Source organism: Salmo salar, chromosome ssa08, assembly GCF_905237065.1.
Source record: "Salmo salar chromosome ssa08, Ssal_v3.1, whole genome shotgun sequence".
In the NCBI taxonomy this organism is placed as follows: domain Eukaryota; kingdom Metazoa; phylum Chordata; class Actinopteri; order Salmoniformes; family Salmonidae; genus Salmo; species Salmo salar.
Window position 1 is genome coordinate 10,586,941 of NC_059449.1, and position 22,748 is coordinate 10,609,688.

General features: G+C 47.2%; 1 protein-coding gene across 12 annotated transcripts in view; it reads right to left on the bottom strand.

Moving 5' to 3' along the window:
* LOC106610060 (teneurin-3) overlaps positions 1-22,748 on the bottom strand; it is a 435,054-nt gene that overhangs the window by 305,173 nt on the left and 107,133 nt on the right. For all 12 annotated transcript variants that reach the window (XM_014209180.2, XM_014209182.2, XM_014209187.2 and 9 more), the window contains exon 3: positions 19,046-19,327. In XM_014209180.2, coding sequence (XP_014064655.1) covers positions 19,046-19,327 — 282 coding nt within the window. The remainder of the gene's footprint in view (positions 1-19,045; positions 19,328-22,748) is intronic.

Here is a 22,748-nt window from a genome sequence, read left to right on the forward strand (position 1 = left end):
TCAATCCCAGAACAACAGCAAAGGACCTTGTGAAGATGCTGGAGGAAAAAGGTACAAAAATATCTATATCCACAGTAAAACGAGTCCTATATCGACATAACCTGAAAGGCCGCTCAGCAAGGAAGAAGCCACTGCTCCACAACCGCCATAAAATAGCCAGGCTACAGTTTGCAACTGCACATGGGGACAAAGATCGTACTTTTTGGAGAAATGTCCTCTGGTCTGATGAAACAAAAATATAACTTTTTGGCCATAATGACCATCGTTATGTTTGGAGGAAAACGGGGGAGGCTTGCAAGCCGAAGAACACCATCCCAACCGTGAAGCACGGGGGTGGCAGCATCAGGTTGTGGGGGTGCTTTGCTGCAGGAGGGACTAGTGCTCTTCACAAAATAGATGGCATAAGGCAGGAAAATTATGTGGATATATTGAAACAATATCTCAAGATATCAGTCAAGAAGTTAAAGCTTGGTCGCAAATGGGTCTTCCAAATGGACAATGACCCCAAGCATACTTCCAAAGTTGTGGCAAAATCGCTTAAGGACAACAAAGTCAAGGTATTGGAGTGGCCATCACAAAGCCCTGACCTCAATCCTATAGAAAATCTGTGGGCAGAACTGAAAAAACATGTGCGTGCAAGGAGGCCTACAAACCTGACTCAGTTACACCGGCTCTGTCTGGAAGAATGGGCCAAAATTCACTCAACTTATTGTGGGAAGCTTGTGGAAGGCTACCCGAAACGTTTGACCCAAGTTAAACAATTTACAGGCAATGCTACCAAATTTTAATTGAGTGTATGTAAACTTCTGACCCACTGGGAATGTGATGAAAGAAATAAAAGCTGAAATAAATCATTCTCTCTACTATTATTCTGACATTTCACATTCTTAAAATAAAGTGTTGATTCTAACTGACCTAAGACAGGGACTTTTTACTAGGATTAAATGTCAGGAATTGTGAAAAACTGAGTTTAAATGTATTTGGCTAAAGTGTATGTAAACTTCTGACTTCAACTGTATGTGTGAGTGTGATAGTCTCTTATGACTTTGTGTGATAGCGTCTTATGCGTCTGTGTGATAGCCTCTTACGCCTCTGTGTGATAGAATCTTACGCCTCTGTGCGATAGCCTCTTATGCCTCTGTGCGATAGCCTCTTATGCCTCTGTGCGATAGCCTCTTATGCCTCTGTGCGATAGCCTCTTATGCCTCTGTGCGATAGCCTCTTATGCCTCTGTGCGATAGCCTCTTATGCTTCTGTGCGATAGCCTCTTAAGCCTCTGTGCGATAGCCTCTTATGCCTCTGTGCGATAGCCTCTTATGCCTCTGGTGTGTTGGAATACATTGTGTGCCTCGGTTTCTGTCTTTTTGTAGGAAGGAGTGGCACACACATCTCATCTCCACAGTCCCTATCCCCAGTCAGGTCTCCCCGTCCCCACAGTCCCCATCCCCAGTCAGGTCTCCCCATCCCCCCCTTGCCCCCAGCGCCCCACAGCCACTGAACAGGACAGGAAGTGTTGGGGTTTCAGTGTCAACATGGCTGCTGTTGTCTGTGATCAGGGTGAGTGGTCAGGCAGATAGATCATCCTCCTGAACAAAGAGAAACCCATGCTGATGCTGACATACTGGGAAGTTCCTGGGTCACTACCCCTAAGGGAACAACAACACTAGTGTGTGTGTGTGTGTGTGTGTGTGTGTGTGTGTGTGTGTGTGTGTGTGTGTGTGTGTGTGTGTGTGTGTGTGTGTGTGTGTGTGTGTGTGTGTGTGTGTGTGTGTGTACTCCCCAGCTCACTTTAACCCCCGAGACTGCCGGCCGGAGCGTTCAGGCTACACTTCAGTGCTCCCTCTTTTCACACGATCACAAAAGTAATCCTGTGTGAAGATTCCTTAGCTTGTTTTGGGGGCCCTGTTGTTGTCTAGCCGACAAGGTAAGAGCAGCGAATAGATTGACTTGGACACTAGTAACTGAGGAGGATAACGTTGTTTCCGTTAATGTGTACACATAGGGCCTGAATTATGAGAAAAAAATAATATTTGAATAACATTTTGGGAGACTACTCTGAACAGTGGGACCTGGAGTAAGACTGAACACAGTCCTGGACTCCAACTGATGATACAAAGTAGATATTTTCAAAAACAAAGCAGGATCTTTCATGGTGCACCTTAAATCAAATCAAAATATCTTACAAAATGTCTTCCAGGAATCCTGCAGATAGAGTGAGAGTTTTACACTACAAACACCCAGTAGTGACATTAGTACACAACAGTTTATTGGTTTATTTGGATCCCCATTCGCATTCCAAAAGCACTTACTCTTCCTGGGGTCCACAAACATCACAAAACATGATACACTGATAGACAAGGACAGAAGAATGTGAGCATTATAGTGTGTGTCTGTGTGTGTGTCTGTGGGTGCGTGTGTCTGTGTTTGCATGTGTCTGTGTGTGTGTGTGTGTGTGTGTGTGTGTGTGTGTGTGTGTGTGTGTGTGTGTGTGTGTGTGTGTGTGTGTGTGTGTGTGTGTGTGTGTGTGTGTGTGTGTGTGTGTGTGTCTGTGTGTGCGTGTGTGTCCCCTCACTGCGTTACTCTTTCTGCCATAGATCCTGGGGAATAACTAGCTGAGACTGAGGGTCCAGGCTGCCACAGATCCTGGGGGATAACTAGCTGACAGTTGCTGAGATTGAGGGTCCAGGCTGCCACAGATCCTGGGGGATAACTAGCTGACAGTAGCTGAGACTGAGGGTCCAGGCTGCCACAAATCCTGGGGGATAACTAGCTGACAGTAGCTGAGACTGAGGGTCCAGGTTGCCACAGATCCTGGGGGATAACTAGCTGACAGTAGCTGAGACTGAGGGTCCAGGCTGCCACAGATCCTGGGGGATAACTAGCTGATAGTAGCTGAGACTGAGGGTCCAGGCTGCCACAGATCCTGGGGGATAACTAGCTGACAGTAGCTGAGATTGAGGGTCCAGGCTGCCACAGATCCTGGGGGATAACTAGCTGGTAGTAGCCATCCGTTACCGACTAGCAGCGCTGTAGTTACTAATACTTCACAACGGAACGATTTGACTAGTGCAGTGTTACCTAGCTAGCTACCTAGTTGTCTTTGTCATAGTTTGATAATTGTTAATTGATAATTGTTAGCTAGCCAGCCATCGAGGTTAGCTAGCCAGCTATTTCCGTCCCCCGCGACGCCATTTTTCCTAACCTAGCCAACTATTACCGACGAGCAGCATTGTTGAAACTAAATACACTACAAGGAACGTCTTGATTAGTGTTATGTTAGCTAGCTAGCTACAAAGTTGCTTTGTATCATGACAAGGTGTAGTACTGAAACTACCGAGGTTACCTAGCCAGCTACACGTTCAAAGTCAACCACGCAGCCACTGCTAGCTAGCCTACTCCACCAGCCAGCAGTACTGTATCATTTTAGTCAATAACATTTTTGCAACGTAAGCTTAACTTCCTGAACATTCGAGACGTGTAGTCCACTTGTCACTCCAATCTCATTTGCATTAGCGTAGCCTCTTCTGTAGCTTGTCTACTATGTGTCTGCCTATCCCTGTTCTCTCTCCTCTGCACAGGCCATACAAACGCTCCACACCGCGTGGCCGCTGCCGCTCTAACCTGGTGGTCCCAGCGCGCACGAACCACGTGGAGTTCCAGGTCTCCGGCAGCCTCTGGAACTGCCGGTCTGCGGCCAACAAGGCTGAGTTCATCTCAGCCTATGCTACCCTCCAGTCCCTAGACTTCCTGGCGCTGACGGAAACATGGATCACCACAGATAACACTGCTACTCCTACTGCTCTCTCCTCGTCTGACTACGTGTTCTCGCATACCCCTAGAGCATCGAGCCAGCGGGGTGGTGGCACTGGAATCCTCATCTCTCCCAAGTGGACATTCTCTCTTTCTCCCCTGACCCATCTGTCTATCTCCTCATTTGAATTCCATGCTGTCACAGTTACCAGCCCTTTCAAGCTTAACATCCTTATCATTTATCGCCCTCCAGGTTCCCTTGGAGAGTTCATCAATGAGCTTGACGCCTTGATAAGTTCCTTTCCTGAGGATGGCTCACCTCTCACAGTTCTGGGTGACTTTAACCTCCCCACGTCTACCTTCGACTCATTCCTCTCTGCCTCCTTCTTTCCACTCCTCTCCTCTTTCGACCTCACCCTCTCACCTTCCCCCCCTACTCACAAGGCAGGCAATACGCTTGACCTCATCTTTACTAGATGCTGTTCTTCCACTAATCTCATTGCAACTCCCCTCCAAGTCTCCGACCACTACCTTGTATCCTTTTCCCTCTCGCTCTCATCCAACACTTCTCACTCTCCCCCTACTCGGATGGTATTGCGCCGTCCCAACCTTCGCTCTCTCTCTCCCGCTACTCTCTCCTCTTCCATCCTATCATCTCTTCCCTCTGCTCAAACCTTCTCCAACCTATCTCCTGATTCTGCCTCCTCAACCCTCCTCTCCTCCCTCTCTGCATCCTTTGATTTCCTCTGTCCCCTATCCTCCAGGCCGGCTCGGTCCTCCCCTCCTGCTCCGTGGCTCGACGACTCACTGCGAGCTCACAGAACAGGGCTCCGGGCAGCCGAGCGGAAATGGAGGAAAACTCGCCTCCCCTGCGGACCTGGCATCCTTTCACTCCCTCCTCTCTACATTTTCCTCTTCTGTCTCTGCTGCTAAAGCCACTTTCTACCACTCTAAACTCCAAGCATCTGCCTCTAACCCTAGGAAGCTCTTTGCTACCTTCTCCTCCCTCCTGAATCCTCCTCCCCCTCCCCCCCTCCTCCCTCTCTGCGGATGACTTCGTCAACCATTTTGAAAAGAAGGTTGACGACATCCGATCCTCGTTGCTAAGTCAAACGACACTGCTGGTCCTGCTCACACTGCCCTACCCTGTGCTTTGACCTCTTTCTCCCCTCTCTCTCCAGATGAAATCTCGCGTCTTGTGACGGCCGGCCGCCCAACAACCTGCCCACTTGACCCTATCCCCTCCTCTCTTCTCCAGACCATTTCCGGAGACCTTCTCCCCTACCTCACCTCGCTCATCAACGCATCCTTGACCGCTGGCTACGTCCCTTCCGTCTTCAAGAGAGCGAGAGTTGCACCCCTTCTGAAAAAACCTACACTCGATCCCTCCGATGTCAACAACTACAGGCCAGTATCCCTTCTTTCCTTTCTCTCCAAAACTCTTGAACGCGCCGTGCTTGGCCAGCTCTCTTGCTATCTCTCTCAGAATGACCTTCTTGATCCTAATCAGTCAGGTTTCAAGACTGGGCATTCAACTGAGACTGCTCTTCTCTGTGTCACGGAGGCTCTCCGCACTGCTAAAGCTAACTCTCTCTCCTCTGCTCTCATCCTTCTAGACATATCTGCTGCCTTTGATACCGTGAACCATCAGATCCTCCTCTCCACCCTCTCCGAGCTGGGCATCTCCGGCGCCGCGCACGCTTGGATTGCGTCCTACCTGACAGGTCGCTCCTACCAGGTGGCGTGGCGAGAGTCTGTCTCCGCACCACGTGCTCTCACCACTGGTGTCCCCCAGGGCTCTGTTCTTGGCCCACTCCTATTCTCGCTATACACCAAGTCACTTGGCTCTGTCATATCCTCACATGGTCTCTCATATCATTGCTATGCAGATGACACACAATTAACCTTCTCCTTTCCCCCTTCTGACAACCAGGTGGCGAATCGCATCTCTGCATGTCTGGCAGACATATCAGTGTGGATGACGGATCACCACCTCAAGCTGAACCTCGGCAAGACGGAGCTGCTCTTCCTCCCGGGGAAGGACTGCCCGTTCCATGATCTCGCCATCACGGTTGACAACTCCCTTGTGTCCTCCTCCCAGAGTGCTAAGAGCCTTGGCGTGACCCTGGACAACACCCTGTCGTTCTCCACCAACATCAAGGCGGTGACCCGATCCTGTAGGTTCATGCTCTACAACATTCGCAGAGTACGACCCTGCCTCACACAGGAAGCGGCGCAGGTACTAATCCAGGCACTTGTCATCTCCCGTCTGGATTACTGCAACTCGCTGTTGGCTGGGCTCCCTGCCTGTGCCATTAAACCCCTACAACTCATCCAGAACGCCGCAGCCCGTCTGGTGTTCAACCTTCCCAAGTTCTCTCACGTCACCCCGCTCCTCCGCTCTCTCCACTGGCTTCCAGTCGAAGCTCGCATCCGCTACAAGACCATGGTGCTTGCCTACGGAGCTGTGAGGGGAACGGCACCTCCGTACCTTCAGGCTCTGATCAGGCCCTACACCCAAACAAGGGCACTCCGTTCATCCACCTCTGGCCTGCTCGCCTCCCTACCTCTGAGGAAGCACAGTTCCCGCTCAGCCCAGTCAAAACTGTTCGCTGCTCTGGCACCCCAATGGTGGAACAAGCTCCCTCACGACGCCAGGACAGCGGAGTCAATCACCACCTTCCGGAGACACCTGAAACCCCACCTCTTCAAGGAATACCTGGGATAGGATAAAGCAATCCTTCTAACCCCCCCTTAAAAGATTTAGATGCACTATTGTAAAGTGGTTGTTCCACTGGATATTATAAGGTGAATGCACCAATTTGTAAGTCGCTCTGGATAAGAGCGTCTGCTAAATGACTAAAATGTCAAATGTAAATGTAATAGTAGCTGAGACTGGGTCCAGGCTCCTGGGGGATAACTAGCTGATAGTAGCTGAGACTGGGTCCAGGCTGCCACAGATCCTGGGGGATAATTTAGCTGACAGTAGCTGAGACTGAGGGTCCAGGCTGCCACAGATCCTGGGGGATAACTAGCTGACAGTAGCTGAGACTGAGGGTCCAGGCTGCCACAGATCCTGGGGGATAACTAGCTGACAGTAGCTGAGACTGAGGGTCCAGGCTGCCACAGATCCTGGGGGATAACTTGATAACAGTAGCTGAGACTGAGGGTCCAGGCTGCCACAGATCCTGGGGGATAACTAGCTGATAGTAGCTGAGACTGAGGGTCCAGGCTGCCACAGATCCTGGGGGATAACTAGCTGATAGTAGCTGAGACTGAGGGTCCAGGCTGCCACAGATCCTGGGGGATAACTAGCTGATAGTAGCTGAGACTGAGGGTCTAGGCTGCCACAGATCCTGGGGGATAACTAGCTGACAGTAGCTGAGACTGAGGGTCCAGGCTGCCACAGATCCTGGGGGATAACTAGCTGACAGTAGCTGAGACTGAGGGTCCAGGCTGCCACAGATCCTGGGGGATAACTAGCTGATAGTAGCTGAGACTGGGTCCAGGCTGCCACAGATCCTGTGGGATAACTAACTGACAGTAGTGTCCAGGCTGAGCTAAGCCGGTTAAGATATTCACAGGATTTAGATTGCTGTTGACACATATTTTAAAAATCGTGTTAAAGGGGAAGCCACAGACCTCTACAATAAGCATTTTTGAACAGGTCATCTCTATAGGTTAGATCCCGATTATGGCCAGCGGAAAAGGGAGGGAGGATTGGGGTGTGTGTGTGTATATACCATGATCTCCTAAACCAGTGGTTCCCAAACTACCCCTTCAAACATTCAACCTCCAGCTGCGTACCCCCTCTAGCACCAGGGTCAGCGCACTCTCAAATGTTGCTTTTTGACATCATTGTAAGCCTGCCACACTCACACTATATGATACATTTATTAAACTTAAGAATGAGTGTGAGTTTTTGTCACAACCCGGCTCGTGGGAAGTGACAAAGAGCTCTTACAGGACCAGGTGTCACGTCCTGACCAATAAGGGGTCATTTTGTTATTGTAGTATGGTCAGGACGTGGCAGGGGTGTGTTTGATTTATGTGTCTTGGGTTTGGGTAATGTTCTATGTTGTCTATTTCTATGTTTGAATGTCTATTTAGTCTATTTCTATGTTCGGGTTTTGGTTTGGCCTTGGAAGCAGCTGTTCTTCGTTGCTTCTAATTGGAGGCCATATTTAACTAGGGGGTTTTGGTCACTGTTTGTGGGTAGTTGTTCCATGTATAGCTGTGTAGCCTTACAGGACTGGTTTTCGGCGTTGTTTGTTATTTTTGTTAAGTGTTCATGTTTATCCAAATAAAAAAGAAAGATGAGCACGATACCCGCTGCGCCTTGGTCCACTTTTTACGACGCTCCTGACACCAGGGCACAAATAATAATATAATAATAATCAATAATTTTGCGCTTTTTTTAACCACCTTACATATAAAACCTTATTTGTTCATCGAAAATTGTGAATAACTCACCACGATGTAAAAAAGTATTTTATTTAACCAGGTAGGCCAGTTGAGAACAAGTTCTCATTTACAACTGCGACCTGGCCAAGATAAAGCAAAGCAGTGCAACAAAAACACAGAGTTACACATAAACAAATGTACAGTCAATAACACAATAGAAAAATCTATGTACAGTCTGTGCAAATGTAGAAGAGTAAGGAGGTAAGGCAATAAATAGGCCATAGAGGCGAAATAATTACAATTTAGCATAAACACTGGAGTGATAGATGTGCAGATGAGGATGCGCACGGTGAGATACTGGGATGCAAAAGAGCAAGAGGATAAGTAACAATATGGGGATGAGGTAGTAGGGTGTGCTATTTACAGATTGGCTGTGTACAGGTACAGTGATCGGAAAGCTGCTCTGACAGCTTGATGCTTAAAGTTAGAGAGCTTCAGTGATTTTTGCAATTCGTTCCAGTCATTGGCAGCAGAGAACTGGAAGGAAAGGCGGCCAAAGGAAGTGTTGGCTTTGGGGATGACAAGTGAAATATACTTGCTGGAGCCTGTGCTACGGGTGGGTGTTGCTATGGTGACCAGTGAGCTGAGATAAGGCGGGACTTTACCTAGCAAAGACTTATATAGATGACCTGGAGCCAGTGGGGTTAGCAATGAATATGTAGTGAGGTCCTTGCTGCAGGGGGTGAGGAGCTGTTGGCCGGGGTAGGGGTAGCCAGGTGGAAAGCATGGCCAGCCGTAGAAAAATGCTTATTGAAATGATCGATTATTGTAGATCTATCGTGGTGACAGTGTTTCCTAGCCTCAGTGCAGTGGGCAGCTGGGAGGAGGTGTTCTTATTCTCCATGAACCTTACAGTGTCCCAAAACTTTTTGGAATAAGTACTACAGGATGCAAATTTCTGTTTGAAAAAGCTAGCCTTAGCTTTCCTAACTGACTGAGAATATTGCTTCCTGACTTCCCTGAAAAGTTGCATATCGTGGGGGATATTCGATGCTAATGCAGAACGCCACAGGATGTTTTTGTGCTGATCAAGGGCAGTGAAGTCTGGGGCGAACCAAGGGCAATCTGTTCTTAGTTCTAAATTTTTTGAACAGGGCATGCTTATTTAATATGGTGAGGAAAGCACTTTTAAAGAGCAACCAGGCATCCTCTACAGATGGTATGAGATCAATATCCCGCTCCAGGATACCCGGGCCAGGTCAATTAGAAAGGCCTGCACGCTGAAGTGTTTTAGGGAGCGTTTGACAGTGATGATGGGTGGTTGTTTGATTGCGGACCCATTACGCACGCAGGCAATGAGGCAGTGATCGCTGAGATCCTGGTTGATGACAGCAGAGGTGTATTTAGAGGGCAAGTTGATCAGGATTATATCTATGAGTGTGTCCATGGTTACGGATTTAGGGTTGTACCTGGTAGGTTCCTTGATCATTTGTGTGAGATTGAGGGCATCTAGCTTAGATTGTAGAACGGCCAGGGTGTTAAGCATGTCCCAGTTTAGGTCACCTAACAGTACGAACTCTGAAGAAAGATGGGGGGCAATCAATTCACATATGGTGTCCAGGGCACAGCTGGGGGCTGAAGGGGGTCTATACAAAGTGGCAACGGTGAGAAACTTGTTTCTGGAAAGGTGGATTTTTAAAAGTAGAAGCTCGAATTGTTTGGGCACAGACCTGGAAAGTATGACAGAACTCTGCAGACTATCTCTGCAGTAGATTGCAACTCCGCCCCCTTTGGCAGCTCTATCTTGTCGGAAATTGTTATAGTTAGGGATGGAAATGACAGGAGTTTTGGTGGCCTTCCTAAACCAGGATTCAGACACGGCTAGGACATCAGGGTTGGCAGAGTGTGCTAAAGCAGTGAATAAACAAACTTAGGGAGGAGGCTTCTATTATTAAAATACATGATACCAAGGTTTTTTACGGTTACAGAAGTCAACAAATGAGAGCGCCTGGGGAATGGGAGTGGTGCTGGGGGCTGCAGGGCCTGGGTTAACCTCTACATTACCGGAGGAACAGAGGAGGAGTAGGACAAGGGTACAGATAAAGGCTATATGAACTGGTCATCTAGTGCGTTCAGAACAGAGAGTAAAAGGAGCAGATTTCTGGGAACGGAAGAATAGATTCAAGGCATAATGTACAGACAAGGCTATGGTAGGATGTGAGTACAGTGGAGGTAAACCAAGGCATTGAGTGACGATGAGAGAGGTTTTGTCTCTGGAGACACCAGTTAAGCCAGGTGAGGTCACCGCATGTATGGGCTATCTAAGGCATATTGGGCAGGGCTAGGGGCTCTACAGTGAAATAAGAAATGAATCACTAACCAAAACAGCAATAGACAAGGCATATTGACATTAGGGAGAGGCATGTGTAGCCGAGTGATCATAGGGTCCAGAGAGTGGCAATAGATGAGTCAGGGAACCAATTCAGTAGTCGCTACTACGCTAGGCGAGCTGGAGACACAGCGATTCAGACAGCTAGCGGGCCGGGGCTAGCAGATGGGCCTCCTGCGACGTCGCAAAGGAAGAGCCTGTTGAAACCACCTCGGACGGTTACATTGGCAGACCAGTCATGATGGATCGGCGGGGTTCCATGTCGGCAGTAAAGGGTCCAGGCCAATTGGCAAAATAGCTATTGTAGCCCAAGAATTGGCTGATGGACCTCTTCGGCTAGCCGGGGGATGGGCCTAGCTCGAGGCTAGCTCCAGGCTAATTGGTGCTAGTTTTGGGACAGAGACGTTAGCCAGGAGTAGCCACTTGGATAGCAGCTAGCTAGCTGCGATGATCCGGTGTAAAGGTTCAGAGCTTGCGGTAGGAATCCGAGAAGGGTGTGCTTGAAAGGATGCTCATAACTCGGCAATCTTGGGTTATATTGGAGAGAGTCACAGTCTTAAATAATTTTCCACACACAGTCTGTTACTGTATTTAGTTTTCATGCTAGTGAGGGCCAAGAATCCACTCTCACATAGGTACGTGGTTGCAAAGGGTATCAGTATCTTAACAACACGATTTGCCAAGGCAGGATAATCTGAGTGCAGCCCAATCCAGAAATCTGGCAGTGGCTTCTGATTAAATTAATTTTTCACAGAACTGCTTGTTGCAATTTCGATAAGGCTCTCTTCTTCCGATATCAGTAAGTGGACTGGAGGCAGGGCATGAAAGGGATAACGAATCCAGTTGTTTGTGTCATCCATTTCAGGAAAGTACCTGCGTAACTGCGCACAGAACTCACTCAGGTGCTTCGCTATATCACATTTGACATTGTCCGTAAGCTTGAGTTCATTTGCACACAAAAAATCATACAATGATGGAAAGACCTGTGTGTTGTCCTTGTTAATGAAAACAAAAAAGAGCTCCAACTTCTTAATCATAGCCTCAATTTTGTCCCGCACATTGAATATAGTTGCGGAGAGTCCCTGTAATCCTAGATTCAGATCATTCAGGCGAGAAAAAACATCACCCAGATAGGCCAGTCGTGTGAGAAACTCGGTCAGTAAAGTAAACTTTAAGCTCGTCTCAATAAAAAAAAAAACATGTCAATACTTTGCCCTTTGATAACCAGCACACCAGCATTTGTTGTAAACGCGTTACATGGTCGCTGCCCATATCATTGCATAATGCAGAAAATACACGAGAGTTCAGGGGCCTTGCTTTAACAAGGTTAACCATTTTCAATGTAGTGTCCAAAACGTCTTTCAAGCTGTCAGGCATTCCCTTGGCAGCAAGAGCCTCTCGGTGGATGCTGCAGTGTACCCAAGTGGCGTCGGGAGAAACTGCTTGCACGCATGTTACCACTCCACTATGTCTCCCTGTCATGGCTTTTGAGCCATCAGTCCAGATACCAACACATCTTGACCACCAAAGGACATTTGATGTCACAAGCTGTCCATGTCACGTCCTGACCAGTAGAGGGTGTAGTTGGGTCAGGACGTGGCAGAAGGGAGTGAGTGTTTTATTGTTTCATTGATTTTGGCCGTGTGACTTCCAATCAGGCACAGCTGTAGAGGATTGTGGTTGATTGGGAGTCACACATAAGTTGCCTACGTTTCCTTTGTGTGGTGTGGGTAATTGTTCTTGTTATTGTGGTAGTACCTGACAGGACTGTGTTGGCTGTCAGTTTTTGTTGTTTTTGTGAAATGCATAGTGTTCGTAAATGAAATATGACGAACCCTAACTCCGCCGCATTTTGGTCCACTTCTTCCATAGACAGCCGTTACAGTCCAGTAATTAAAAAATATCCTCTCCTGCTGTACTGGGTTACAGTGGTTTGCAGAAGAGGATGTCTTCCTTAAATTGACCCCCCATAAACGTAACGGACATATACCAGGAGCTGTGCCAGGCCCGCCACTTCTGTTGACTCATCCAGCTGTAACGCATAGAATTCACTAGCTTGTATGCGAAGCAGTAACTGTGTCAAAACATCTCCTGCCATGTCACTGATGCGTCATGAAACAGTGTTGTTTGATGAAGAAATTGTCTGTATAGTTTGTTTGGCCTTTTCTCCCAGCATTGTCCCAGCCCATATCTGCAGCAGCAGGAAGAATGAAGTCCTCCACAATAGTATGGGGCTTGCCTGTCCTAGCCACTCGATAGCTCACCATATAAGATGCTTCTAGCCCCTTCTTATTAATGATATCTGTTGCTTTTATACATGTCTTACTACTCGAAAGTTATCTTGATTCTCGCTCAAAAAACTCCCGTGGCCTATTTTTTTAAATGGCATGTTTTATTTCTAAATGTCAGCGCTAGAGTGAAGGTTTCATCGAGTTGTGAGATAGTACTTTTGCACATTTAACAAACACACTGTGGCTGAGGAAAGGCACTACTCTCAATATAAGTGAACCCCAAATCAATGTAGTTCTCATCATATTTGCGCCTCTTCAATGGGCCAACGTCCCTGTCTGTTGTTCGGTGCTTTCCCGGGTAAGGGGGCAGTAGCTCTTCGGCTGCATCAGATTCACAACTGTCAGTGTCCATGCTAGCTGGGCTAGCAACAAATGTAGAATTACTGATGCTAGCATTGGATGTGCTTGTGGAAGCAGAACAACTGTCGTCGACAGGTGCAGGTGTAGTACTGCTGGTAGTAGCAGTACTACCAGTAGAGCTGGTATGTGTCTCTATGGATGCGGGCCTTACTGAATGTACTGTTTGAAAATGTGAAGAAAAAAATAGTATAAAAAAATTACTATTATTATTATTTATTTTTTAAAATGTGAATCACATTTTTATTTGGCGGTATTGCCCCCAGTTTGGGAATACCTGTCCTAGACAATTGTGGGAAAACACACACAAGATGAAAGAGCTGTGAGCCATGTTTATGTATGACGTTGGACTTATTTTAAGCAGTGTGTGTGCATGTGTGTGTGTGTGTTTTGTGTGCATGTGTGTGCGTGTGTGTGCATGTGTGTGTGTGTGTGTGTGTGTGTGCATGTGTGTGTGTGTGTGTGCATGTGTGTGCGTGTGTGTGTGTGTGTGTATGTGTGTGTGTGTGTGTGTGTGTGTGTGTGTGTGTGTGTGTGTGTGTGTGTGTGTGTTCGCGCGCATGTACATTCCTGTGGATCTTTATTTTGTTTTTTATTCATGAGAAAAACCTCTGAAATGTAAACTACTAACACTTCTGCACAATTCTTAACTGTTTTTCGCCTGTGTTTTTAAGATAGGCCAGCTGAAGGGAGACAGCAGGGAGATAGAACGATGGCGTTAGGAGACTCCACTGAGGTTTTTCAGTGAGCTGATTGTTTGATTGGTTTCTCCCCAGACAACTTACAGCCCAATCCACAAGAGACGTGAGAAACAGAAGACGTGTGTGCGGTCAGACCTCTTCTTTCTCTCGTCCATGTTCTCTCTCTCTCTCTCTCTCTTTCATGCCTAACCCGGTGCCAGTCTCCTGTGGCTCACGGCGGGCGGCAGGCGCGGTACTCCTGGGTACCAGTGGGCACGAGGGGGGTGGGTACGGCAAGGAGGGCGGAAGGGCGCATCCTCATCTCAGGTTCCCCCAGGAAACACAAACTCCAGAGACGTCTCTGTTGTGTTCCGTCTCTCTTTCTCGCTCTATGTTTTCTGTCTCCTTCTCTTCCCATCGTCTTCCAACCACAACAAAGAACCGCACAACAGAGCACGGTGCTCAGGTGACTCCTGTGTCCTCCCAGGGTTTCGTCTCGGTTACAGAAACGCTAGTCATAAGACACAGAGACGAAGGCTAGGGAGTAGGGACCATGAAAACTTGTATCCTGTTTTGTTCTGCTTTGGTGTGTATTTACTTGATGCCATATGGGTTCTTTGCTAAAGTGGAAAAAGGCAGAAAGTGAAAATAAGGTCAAAAGAGAGAGGAAAACTTCCCCGAGGAACAATAATGAAAAGAGGAGTGTGACAGAAACAGACGGACGGAGGGACGGAGGGATGAAGGCCGCTCCTTCCTTCGCTGTTGGTCACAGACTGCATTAGATTATCCTGCCTTTATCCCGACTATCCTAAATGGAATTAGTTCCTGGAACGTTTGAAGTTGTCGACGGTTGTCAGGCAGAGTAAAGCGGGCTGGTAGCCCCGTCGTGTAAGCACAGGGACCGTAATGTCTTACAGTGAGTATGTGTGTGTGTGTGTGTGTGTGTGTGTGTGTGTGTGTGTGTGTGTGTGTGTGTGTGTGTGTGTGTGTGTGTCTATGTGTGTGTGTGTCCGTGTGTCTATGTGTGTGTATGGGAGCATGTGCGCATGTGCTTGCGTGTGTGTAACTTTACTGTCGGTCGGCTGGTGAAAAGCTCAAAAAGTGGACCTCTTCAGCTTTTGATTTTGATTCATTCGGATCCCCATTAGCTCTTGCCGAAGCAGCAGCTACTATTCCTGGGGTCCACAAAAACCTCAAACATGACAAGTAACAGAACACTGATACACTGACAGACAAGGACAGTCGCACAAATGTAAAATACAGCGATATACAACAAAGTAACTGGAGCTGGACGGGAGTTCCATGATCTTGGCTCTGTATACGAGACCCCTGGTGGCATGTCTTGTAGGGCATGTCTGGGTGTCTGAGCTGAATCAATTTTGATCATGCAGACAATCTGGAATTTCCATCACAGTGATATTTCTCCTGAAAACTAGAAGAGAAGCAGTTAATCACTCGTGAACCCTGAACCAGGAAATACTGGCCTGCATGTTGTTGATGTTAGTTCTGTATGTGCAGTTACGGGCAGGGTGTGCTGCTCTGTTCTGATCCAGTGTTCTGATCCAGCTGCAGCTTTGCTTGGTCTTTCTTTGCTGCACATGACCATATTACAGGACAGTGATCAAGATGAGACAAGCTCAAAGCCTGAACAACTAGTACAGTTGATGTTCGTGTCAAAATCGCAGAACGTGTTTTTATAACAGACATACCTCTTCCAATCTTCACAACAACTTTGTCAATATGACATGACCATGATTTATTGACCTTCCAAAATTATACCTAGGAGTTTATCTTCCTAGAATTCTCGATGGGCACACCATTTATACACAACTCCAGATGAGGTTTAGGTCTTAGAGAATGTCTTGAACCAAACACAATGCTTTAAGTTTTAACTGTATTTAAGACCAGTTTATTATTGAATACCCATTCTGATACTGGCTGTAACTCCTTATTTGGAATGTCAATGACCTCACCAGCTTTGGGTGCTGACAAGCTTTTACCTTGGGAAGGAGTGAAGGACAGAGGGAGGGTAGAGAAGAAAACCAAACAGTGTGTCAATCGTTTGGACACACTCTCTTCCACGCCTCTGGCTACGCGAGACGCCGAGCACATGTAAACAGGAAGCCTTTTGACATGGCTGGGGAAGGGACAGGAGAGAGTGTGTGTCTGTGTGCGTCTTCGTGTGTGTGTGTGTGGGTGTATGCCTTTTAAAGTGAATAGACAGGGGGGTCCGTGGCCCAGCAGCCTTGGATTTCACAGCCCCCCTACTTCTGAGAGAGAACAGTTACCATCTTTATTCTTTATCCTGTTCTCGGCTGGATCTTTAAACTAAAAATTCCAGGTGCCGCCACAGTGCACTCACACACCCACTCTATCCATCCCACTCGGTTTAATGTCATGAGCTCTTTCCAGTCTCTGTGGAATCTGGTTAGCTGTTAGCTGGGGAACTGGAACACCTACAGCATATGTCCTAGTTTAACAAGACAACTGCAGATTCACAGCAACACTGGTGAACGTCAGACCTAAACAACGGCCAGGCCTCAATGCAAACATGACACTCAGAACCTGTCTGAGAGGCTTATACACACACACACGTACACACCCTCCCCCCCACACACACACCCCCCACAACGCAATAACAGCTGAATTCCTTTTCCTAACATCAACTATTTTAAGACAGAATCTATTACAACCACTACTAACTCCTCCTAGCTGGGTCCGTCTATACTCTGGGGCATGCAAACTCACATTCTAATGGCATTTAATATATAAACGCACAACTTCAGCACTTTATTCTTTTTTTTCTGTTCTTAATTAAGCCAAAGAGGTGTTAATGAAGGTATAGGAACTCCTAATGGAAGTGGTTACATAAGAACTTCATATCACTAGAACCATTGGGATTCGAGTCCTGGAACGGCTTTGTAAGTCTACATTTTAAAGGTTAGCCCAGCACCTGTAAGCAGAGGTGTCTAGAGACAGACTGATGAATGTAGTTTCATGACGATGCAGGTAAAATTCTGATCGTTAATTATGTTCATTAAAATATTTGTAATTTCATGTCTTTAAAGGTACGAATCTGACATTGTCAGCAGGTTTGTTCTTACGTTGTTATTTTATTACTCCCAATAGTTTGACACATTTCCATTTTATATTGATCTAAAGAAACAGAACTAAAATTGAGATACTAAAATAACATTTTGTGGGTGTCGGAGCAATGCAATAAAATGCTTTCAAAACTCGATAGTTCAGAGTGCCAAAGAGTGCCATAAAACGGCACCTGTCACACTCTTTGAAAAATAACACAAAACGAAAAAGTCATGGTCGCTCTGAGAGAGGAGATGAGGTGAGAGCAATAGAGGAACGAGAGAGAGGAGATGGGGTGAGAGCGATAGAAGAGCGAGAGAGAGGAGATGGGGTGAGAGCGATAGAGGAACGAGAGAGAGGAGATGGGGTGAGAGCGATAGAGGAACGAGAGAGAGGAGATGGGGTGAGAGCGATAGAGGAACGAGAGAGAGGAGATGGGGTGAGAGCGATAGAGGAACGAGAGAGAGGAGATGGGGTGAGAGCGATAGAAGAGCGAGAGAGAGGAGATGGGGTGAGAGCGATAGAGGAACGAGAGAGAGGAGATGGGGTGAGAGCGATAGAGGAACGAGAGAGAGGAGATGGGGTGAGAGCGATAGAGGAACGAGAGAGAGGAGATGGGGTGAGAGCGATAGAAGAGCGAGAGAGAGGAGATGGGGTGAGAGCGATAGAGGAACGAGAGAGAGGAGATGGGGTGAGAGCGATAGAGGAACGAGAGAGAGGAGATGGGGTGAGAGCAATAGAGGAACGAGAGAGAGGAGATGAGGTGAGAGCAATAGAGGAACGAGAGAGAGGAGATGAGGTGAGAGCAATAGAGGAACGAGAGAGAGGAGATGAGGTGAGAGCGATAGAGGAACGAGAGAGAGGAGATGGGGTGAGAGCAATAGAGGAACGAGAGAGAGGAGATGAGGTGAGAGCGATAGAGGAACGAGAGAGAGGAGATGGGGTGAGAGCAATAGAGGAACGAGAGAGAGGGGATGAGGTGAGAGCGATAGAGGAACGAGAGAGAGGAGATGGGGTGAGAGCAATAGAGGAACGAGAGAGAGGAGATGAGGTGAGAGCGATAGAGGAACGAGAGAGAGGAGATGGGGTGAGAGCGATAGAAGAGCGAGAGAGCGAAAGTGTCGCTCCTCCTCTCGTTCAAACCTCACACATGTGTACTTCAAACCGCCAAGGCCTGCTAATCAACCATTGTGTGGGCTCACTCAGCCAGAGATACACTCCTTCCTCTGGGCTAGGTGAACCTGAGAGAGAGAAGGAGAGAGACTGGGGGGGGGAGACAGAGAGAGAATGAGAAAGGGCAGATGGGAGAGAGGAGTGCAAGGATGAAGCTGATATAATGGGTGTGAGGGAAAGGGGTTAATGTGGGAGAGAGAGAGACAGAGAGAGAGACAGAGAGAGAGCGACAGAGAGAGACAGAAAGAGAGAGAGAGAGAGAGAGAGAGAAATACAGAGCGGGACAGAGACAGAGTCACAAAGCTATATGTGATGGCGCTCTAGGGGCCACCTGGGGAAACTTAATCAAAAAAAGGTTGGCAGCTGGGAGAGAGAGGGAGCAGAGGGCAGCAGAGGAGAGGAGAGGGGCAGTAGAGGGCAGAAAGCAGGTGACAGGGTTCTCTCTCTCTCTTCACTTTCGCCTCCAGAACAAAGTCAAACCCTGAGAGTCATAATCCAACCGTCGCTAGGAGCAACACGTGCTTTGCTCTGTCTGTCACCACGCCTTGGGGTTAACCCTTCACCTTCAGCAATCAGTGGGCTTCAATGAACATGCCGACGTACACTTACAGTACCCATTCACACTCACACTAATTCTTGAGTTCCCTCAAATTCTCTCATTGTCAAGTTCACAGCTGCATCTTCTCAAGTGAAGTGGTCACAAGAGGAAAGGAACGCTGAGCGACACCAACTCTCATTCAACATTCTTTCCCAACAACCGTGTTTCACCGATCCATCCGTGTCAGTGGACGTGCCAGGGAGTGTGCACGATGTTGAGCCGTGCACGCTCCTGTCCTTTAGGTGGCCCGAGCCAAGGAAGGAGAGATAAAAAAGACAGATAAATAAAAAGGTGTGTTGTGCACACCGACCGGACTCACCATTATCGCTGTCCGACTTGTTTTCGTGCTCTGTGTCGGTGAGGGTCAGGGCCGAGTTAGACCGGCTGGACAAGCACGAGTTCCGGCCGCCCGACTTCACCCCGCGGCCCCACAGCCGCATGGCGCGCTCCGGTGACATCACGCCCTCGTTCTCGGTGTCCACGTCGGAGCCGGCGCCGACCGAGTAGCCGCGGTGGGGGAGGCCCATCTCGGCGCAGAAGGCCAGGCCGCGGCGTGTGGACGGCTCGCAGATCCCCAGTTGTCTCAGGTTGAAGTTCTGCCCTGAGAGGAGAGGAAACGAGATCGAAGTCGTCAACACTAGAGCCCTGAACATGTATACCGGTCAATAAATGTCTTCCAAAGGAAAAACTAGTGCTCCTTTACAAGAGAATACAGGAAGTACAGGGTAGAATAAAGGGAGTTTTGAGAGAAGAGAGGAAACAAGATGGATGATCTTAAAGACTCTTTCACAAAGAACAAGGTTGAGGACATCAATAGTTTCAATAAGAGAGGCGCTGGAGTCTTTTATTCTAAATGTCAAGTATTCATAGATATTTAAGAGAGCTAGCATTTACCAGGGAGAGCAATTCAGTGGCCTTTTACAGGAGAACACGGGGAGTACATCTGATCTAACTTGAGACTGGCAGTAAAGACAAAACACCTTGAACCCTGTCACTAACAGATCATCTGTCACATTAAAATCTCTTCCTGCCCTATTTACTAGGGACGGGGGTAAAATCTATACAGTTACATATTGGGATATTATTTTGTTACCATATCGTATCGTTTTTAAAATATCGCAATATTATTTTTTCGCTGCACCAAAACATATTTCCATAACTGATATGTTTTCTCAAAACTCGTTTTCTCATGGTCTCTCTTGTCTCTCTGCAGCAGACATACAATGAGCAATACGTTTGGAACATCAAATCACAATAAAATCACAGTATCAAATCGCAATACATATCGTATCAGCACCTAAGTATAGTGATTATATCGTAACGTGAGGTCCCTGGTAATTCTCAGCCCTAATATCGCCCCCCCCCAAGGCCTCTCTGACCTCAGATCCATCCTATCACTGAGAACCAGACAGACAGACCCCCTCCCTCCCCAGTTGTATTTTACCAGTGGCAGATGGATAGATAGATAGATAGATAGCAAACAGCAAGAATATAAACGTAACATGCAACAATGTCTACAATTTTACTGAATTCATTTAAGGAAATTAGTCAATTGAAATAAATTCATTAGGCCCTTGTCTATGGATTTCACATGCCTGCGAATACAGATATTAAAAAAGGTAGGGGTGTGGATCAGAAAACCAGTCAGTATCTGGTGTGACTTTGATCAAGCTGTTGATTATGGCCTGTGGAATGTTGTCCCACTCCTCTTCAATGGCTGTGCGAAGTTGCTGGACATCACTGTCGTACACGTCGATCCAGAGCATCCCAAACATGCTCAATGGGTGACATGTATGGTGAGTATGCAGGCCATGGAAGAACTTGGACATTTTCAGCTTCCAGGAAGTGTGTACAGATCCTTGTGACATGGGGTTGTGCATTATCATGCTGAAACATGAGGTGATGGAGGTGGATGAATGGCATGACAATGGGCCTCAGGATCTCATCACGGTATCTCTATGCATTCAAATTGCCATCAATAAAATGCAATTGTGTTCATAGCTAATGCCTGCCCATACTATAACCCCAACATGGGGCACTCTGTTTTTTTATTTAACTAGGCAAGTCAGTAGAGAACAAATTCTTATTTACAATGACAGCCTAGGAACAGTGGGTTAACTGCCTTGTTCAGGGGCAGAATGACAGGTTTTTACCTTGTCAGCTCAGGGATTTGATCTAGCAACCTTTCGGTTACTGGCCCAACGCTTTAGCCACTTGGCAACCTGCCGCAAAGTTGACATCAGCAAACCGCTCGCCCACACAATGCCATACACACTGTCTGCCATCTGCCCAGTACAGTTGAAACTGGGATTCATCCGTGAAGAGCACATTTCTCCAGCCAGTGGCCATCGAAGGTGAACATTTGCCCACTGAAGTCAGTTACGACGCTGAACTGCAGTCAGGTCAAGACCCTGGTGAGGACGACGAGCACGCAGATGAGCTTCACTGAGATGGTTTCTGACAGTTTGTGCAGAAATTCTTCGGTTGTGCAAACCCACAGCTTCATCAGCTGTCTGGGAAGCTGGTCTCAGACAATCCTGCGGTTGAAGAAGCCAGATGTGGAGGTCCTGGGCTGGTGTGGTTACACGTGGTCTGCGGTTGTGAGGCCGGTTGGACGTACTGCCAAATTCTCTAAAACAACTCTAATGGAACTTTCTGCAGTCAGCATGCCAATTGCACGCTCCATCAATACTTGAGACATCTGTGGCATTGTGTTGTGTGACAAAACTGCACATTTTTTGTGGCCTTTTATTGTCCACAGTACAAGGTGCACCTGCGTAATGATCACGCTGTTTAATCAGCTTCTTGATATACCAAACCTGTCAGGTGGATGGATTATCTTGGCAAATTAGAAATGCTCAGTAACAGGGATGTAAACAAATCTGTGAACAAAATTTGAGAGAAATAAGCTTTTGGTGCATATGGAATATGTATGGGATCTTTTATTTCAGCTCATGAAACATGGGACCAACAATTTTATATATTTGGGAATAGGGTGCCATTTGGGACGCCACAGAGGAGAGAAGGGGGAGAGCCATCTCCCAGGTGCTAACAAAATAGAAACTGACAGGTAAATGGGGCCTAGCTAGCATCTGGGGAGGCATTTGGACTGGAGATGTTGAGCAAAAAAATATCCTGCATGGGCTTAAAAAGAAAGAGAGAGAGAGAGAAAATACAAACAAATCCTGTGCTGACTTTTTTTTTCGTGATGGGGGTTGGTGGGGTGCAGTATCAACTGACCTGAAATCCCCAGTGAAAACACACTGTAAACAACGCTAGCTCCTAGCTCCTAGCTCCTAGAAGTCCAAAAAAGGGACTATCAGGTTTCATCTGACTCTCAGATAACAGCAGGGGCTTAACATTCTGTTACCCAGGATCCCACGCTGGACTCCCAGCACCGACCGTTGTGTCTTACCACGACCAGGCCTGACTAGCTAACAACATGCTAGCAGTTAGCAAAACCCCCCATCTTTTCAGCACTATAGGACCAACGCCCTAATGGAAAACTCTCATTATCAAACGGAGGGAGACACCCTCAACTTTTATTTTATGGGGCCCACTGAAGACTAAAATCACCAGTAATTCAGATAAAAATGTGTTTAATTTAGCAAATCTGTTCCTAATCATTCCCACGAATAGAAATGACACACGTGATCGTGTCTCAATGTAATCAAGGTATGAAAGGATTGTTATTTAAAATCCAATCTCTTTTAGGGCTTAGTTGTCGTCAATTTGCAGTGTTCGACCCACTATGGTAATTAGGTTCCGGCCACCCGACCATCCGCTCCGATAAAAGTCTGCTTGTCTACCCCCCTGCTCTAAAGACTGAAGTAGAGCATGATGAAACAACTAAAATGATACATACTTCAGTGAAACACGACTTGCTAAAGGCAATTTATACCACGTTGGAGGAGCGAGCCAAACGCTAAAGAAATATCCAACGCAAAACAAAACATCCGAAGGGGAATCTATAGTCTCCTAAAGCGAAACATATCATCGCTGAAACAAAACTGAAACAACAC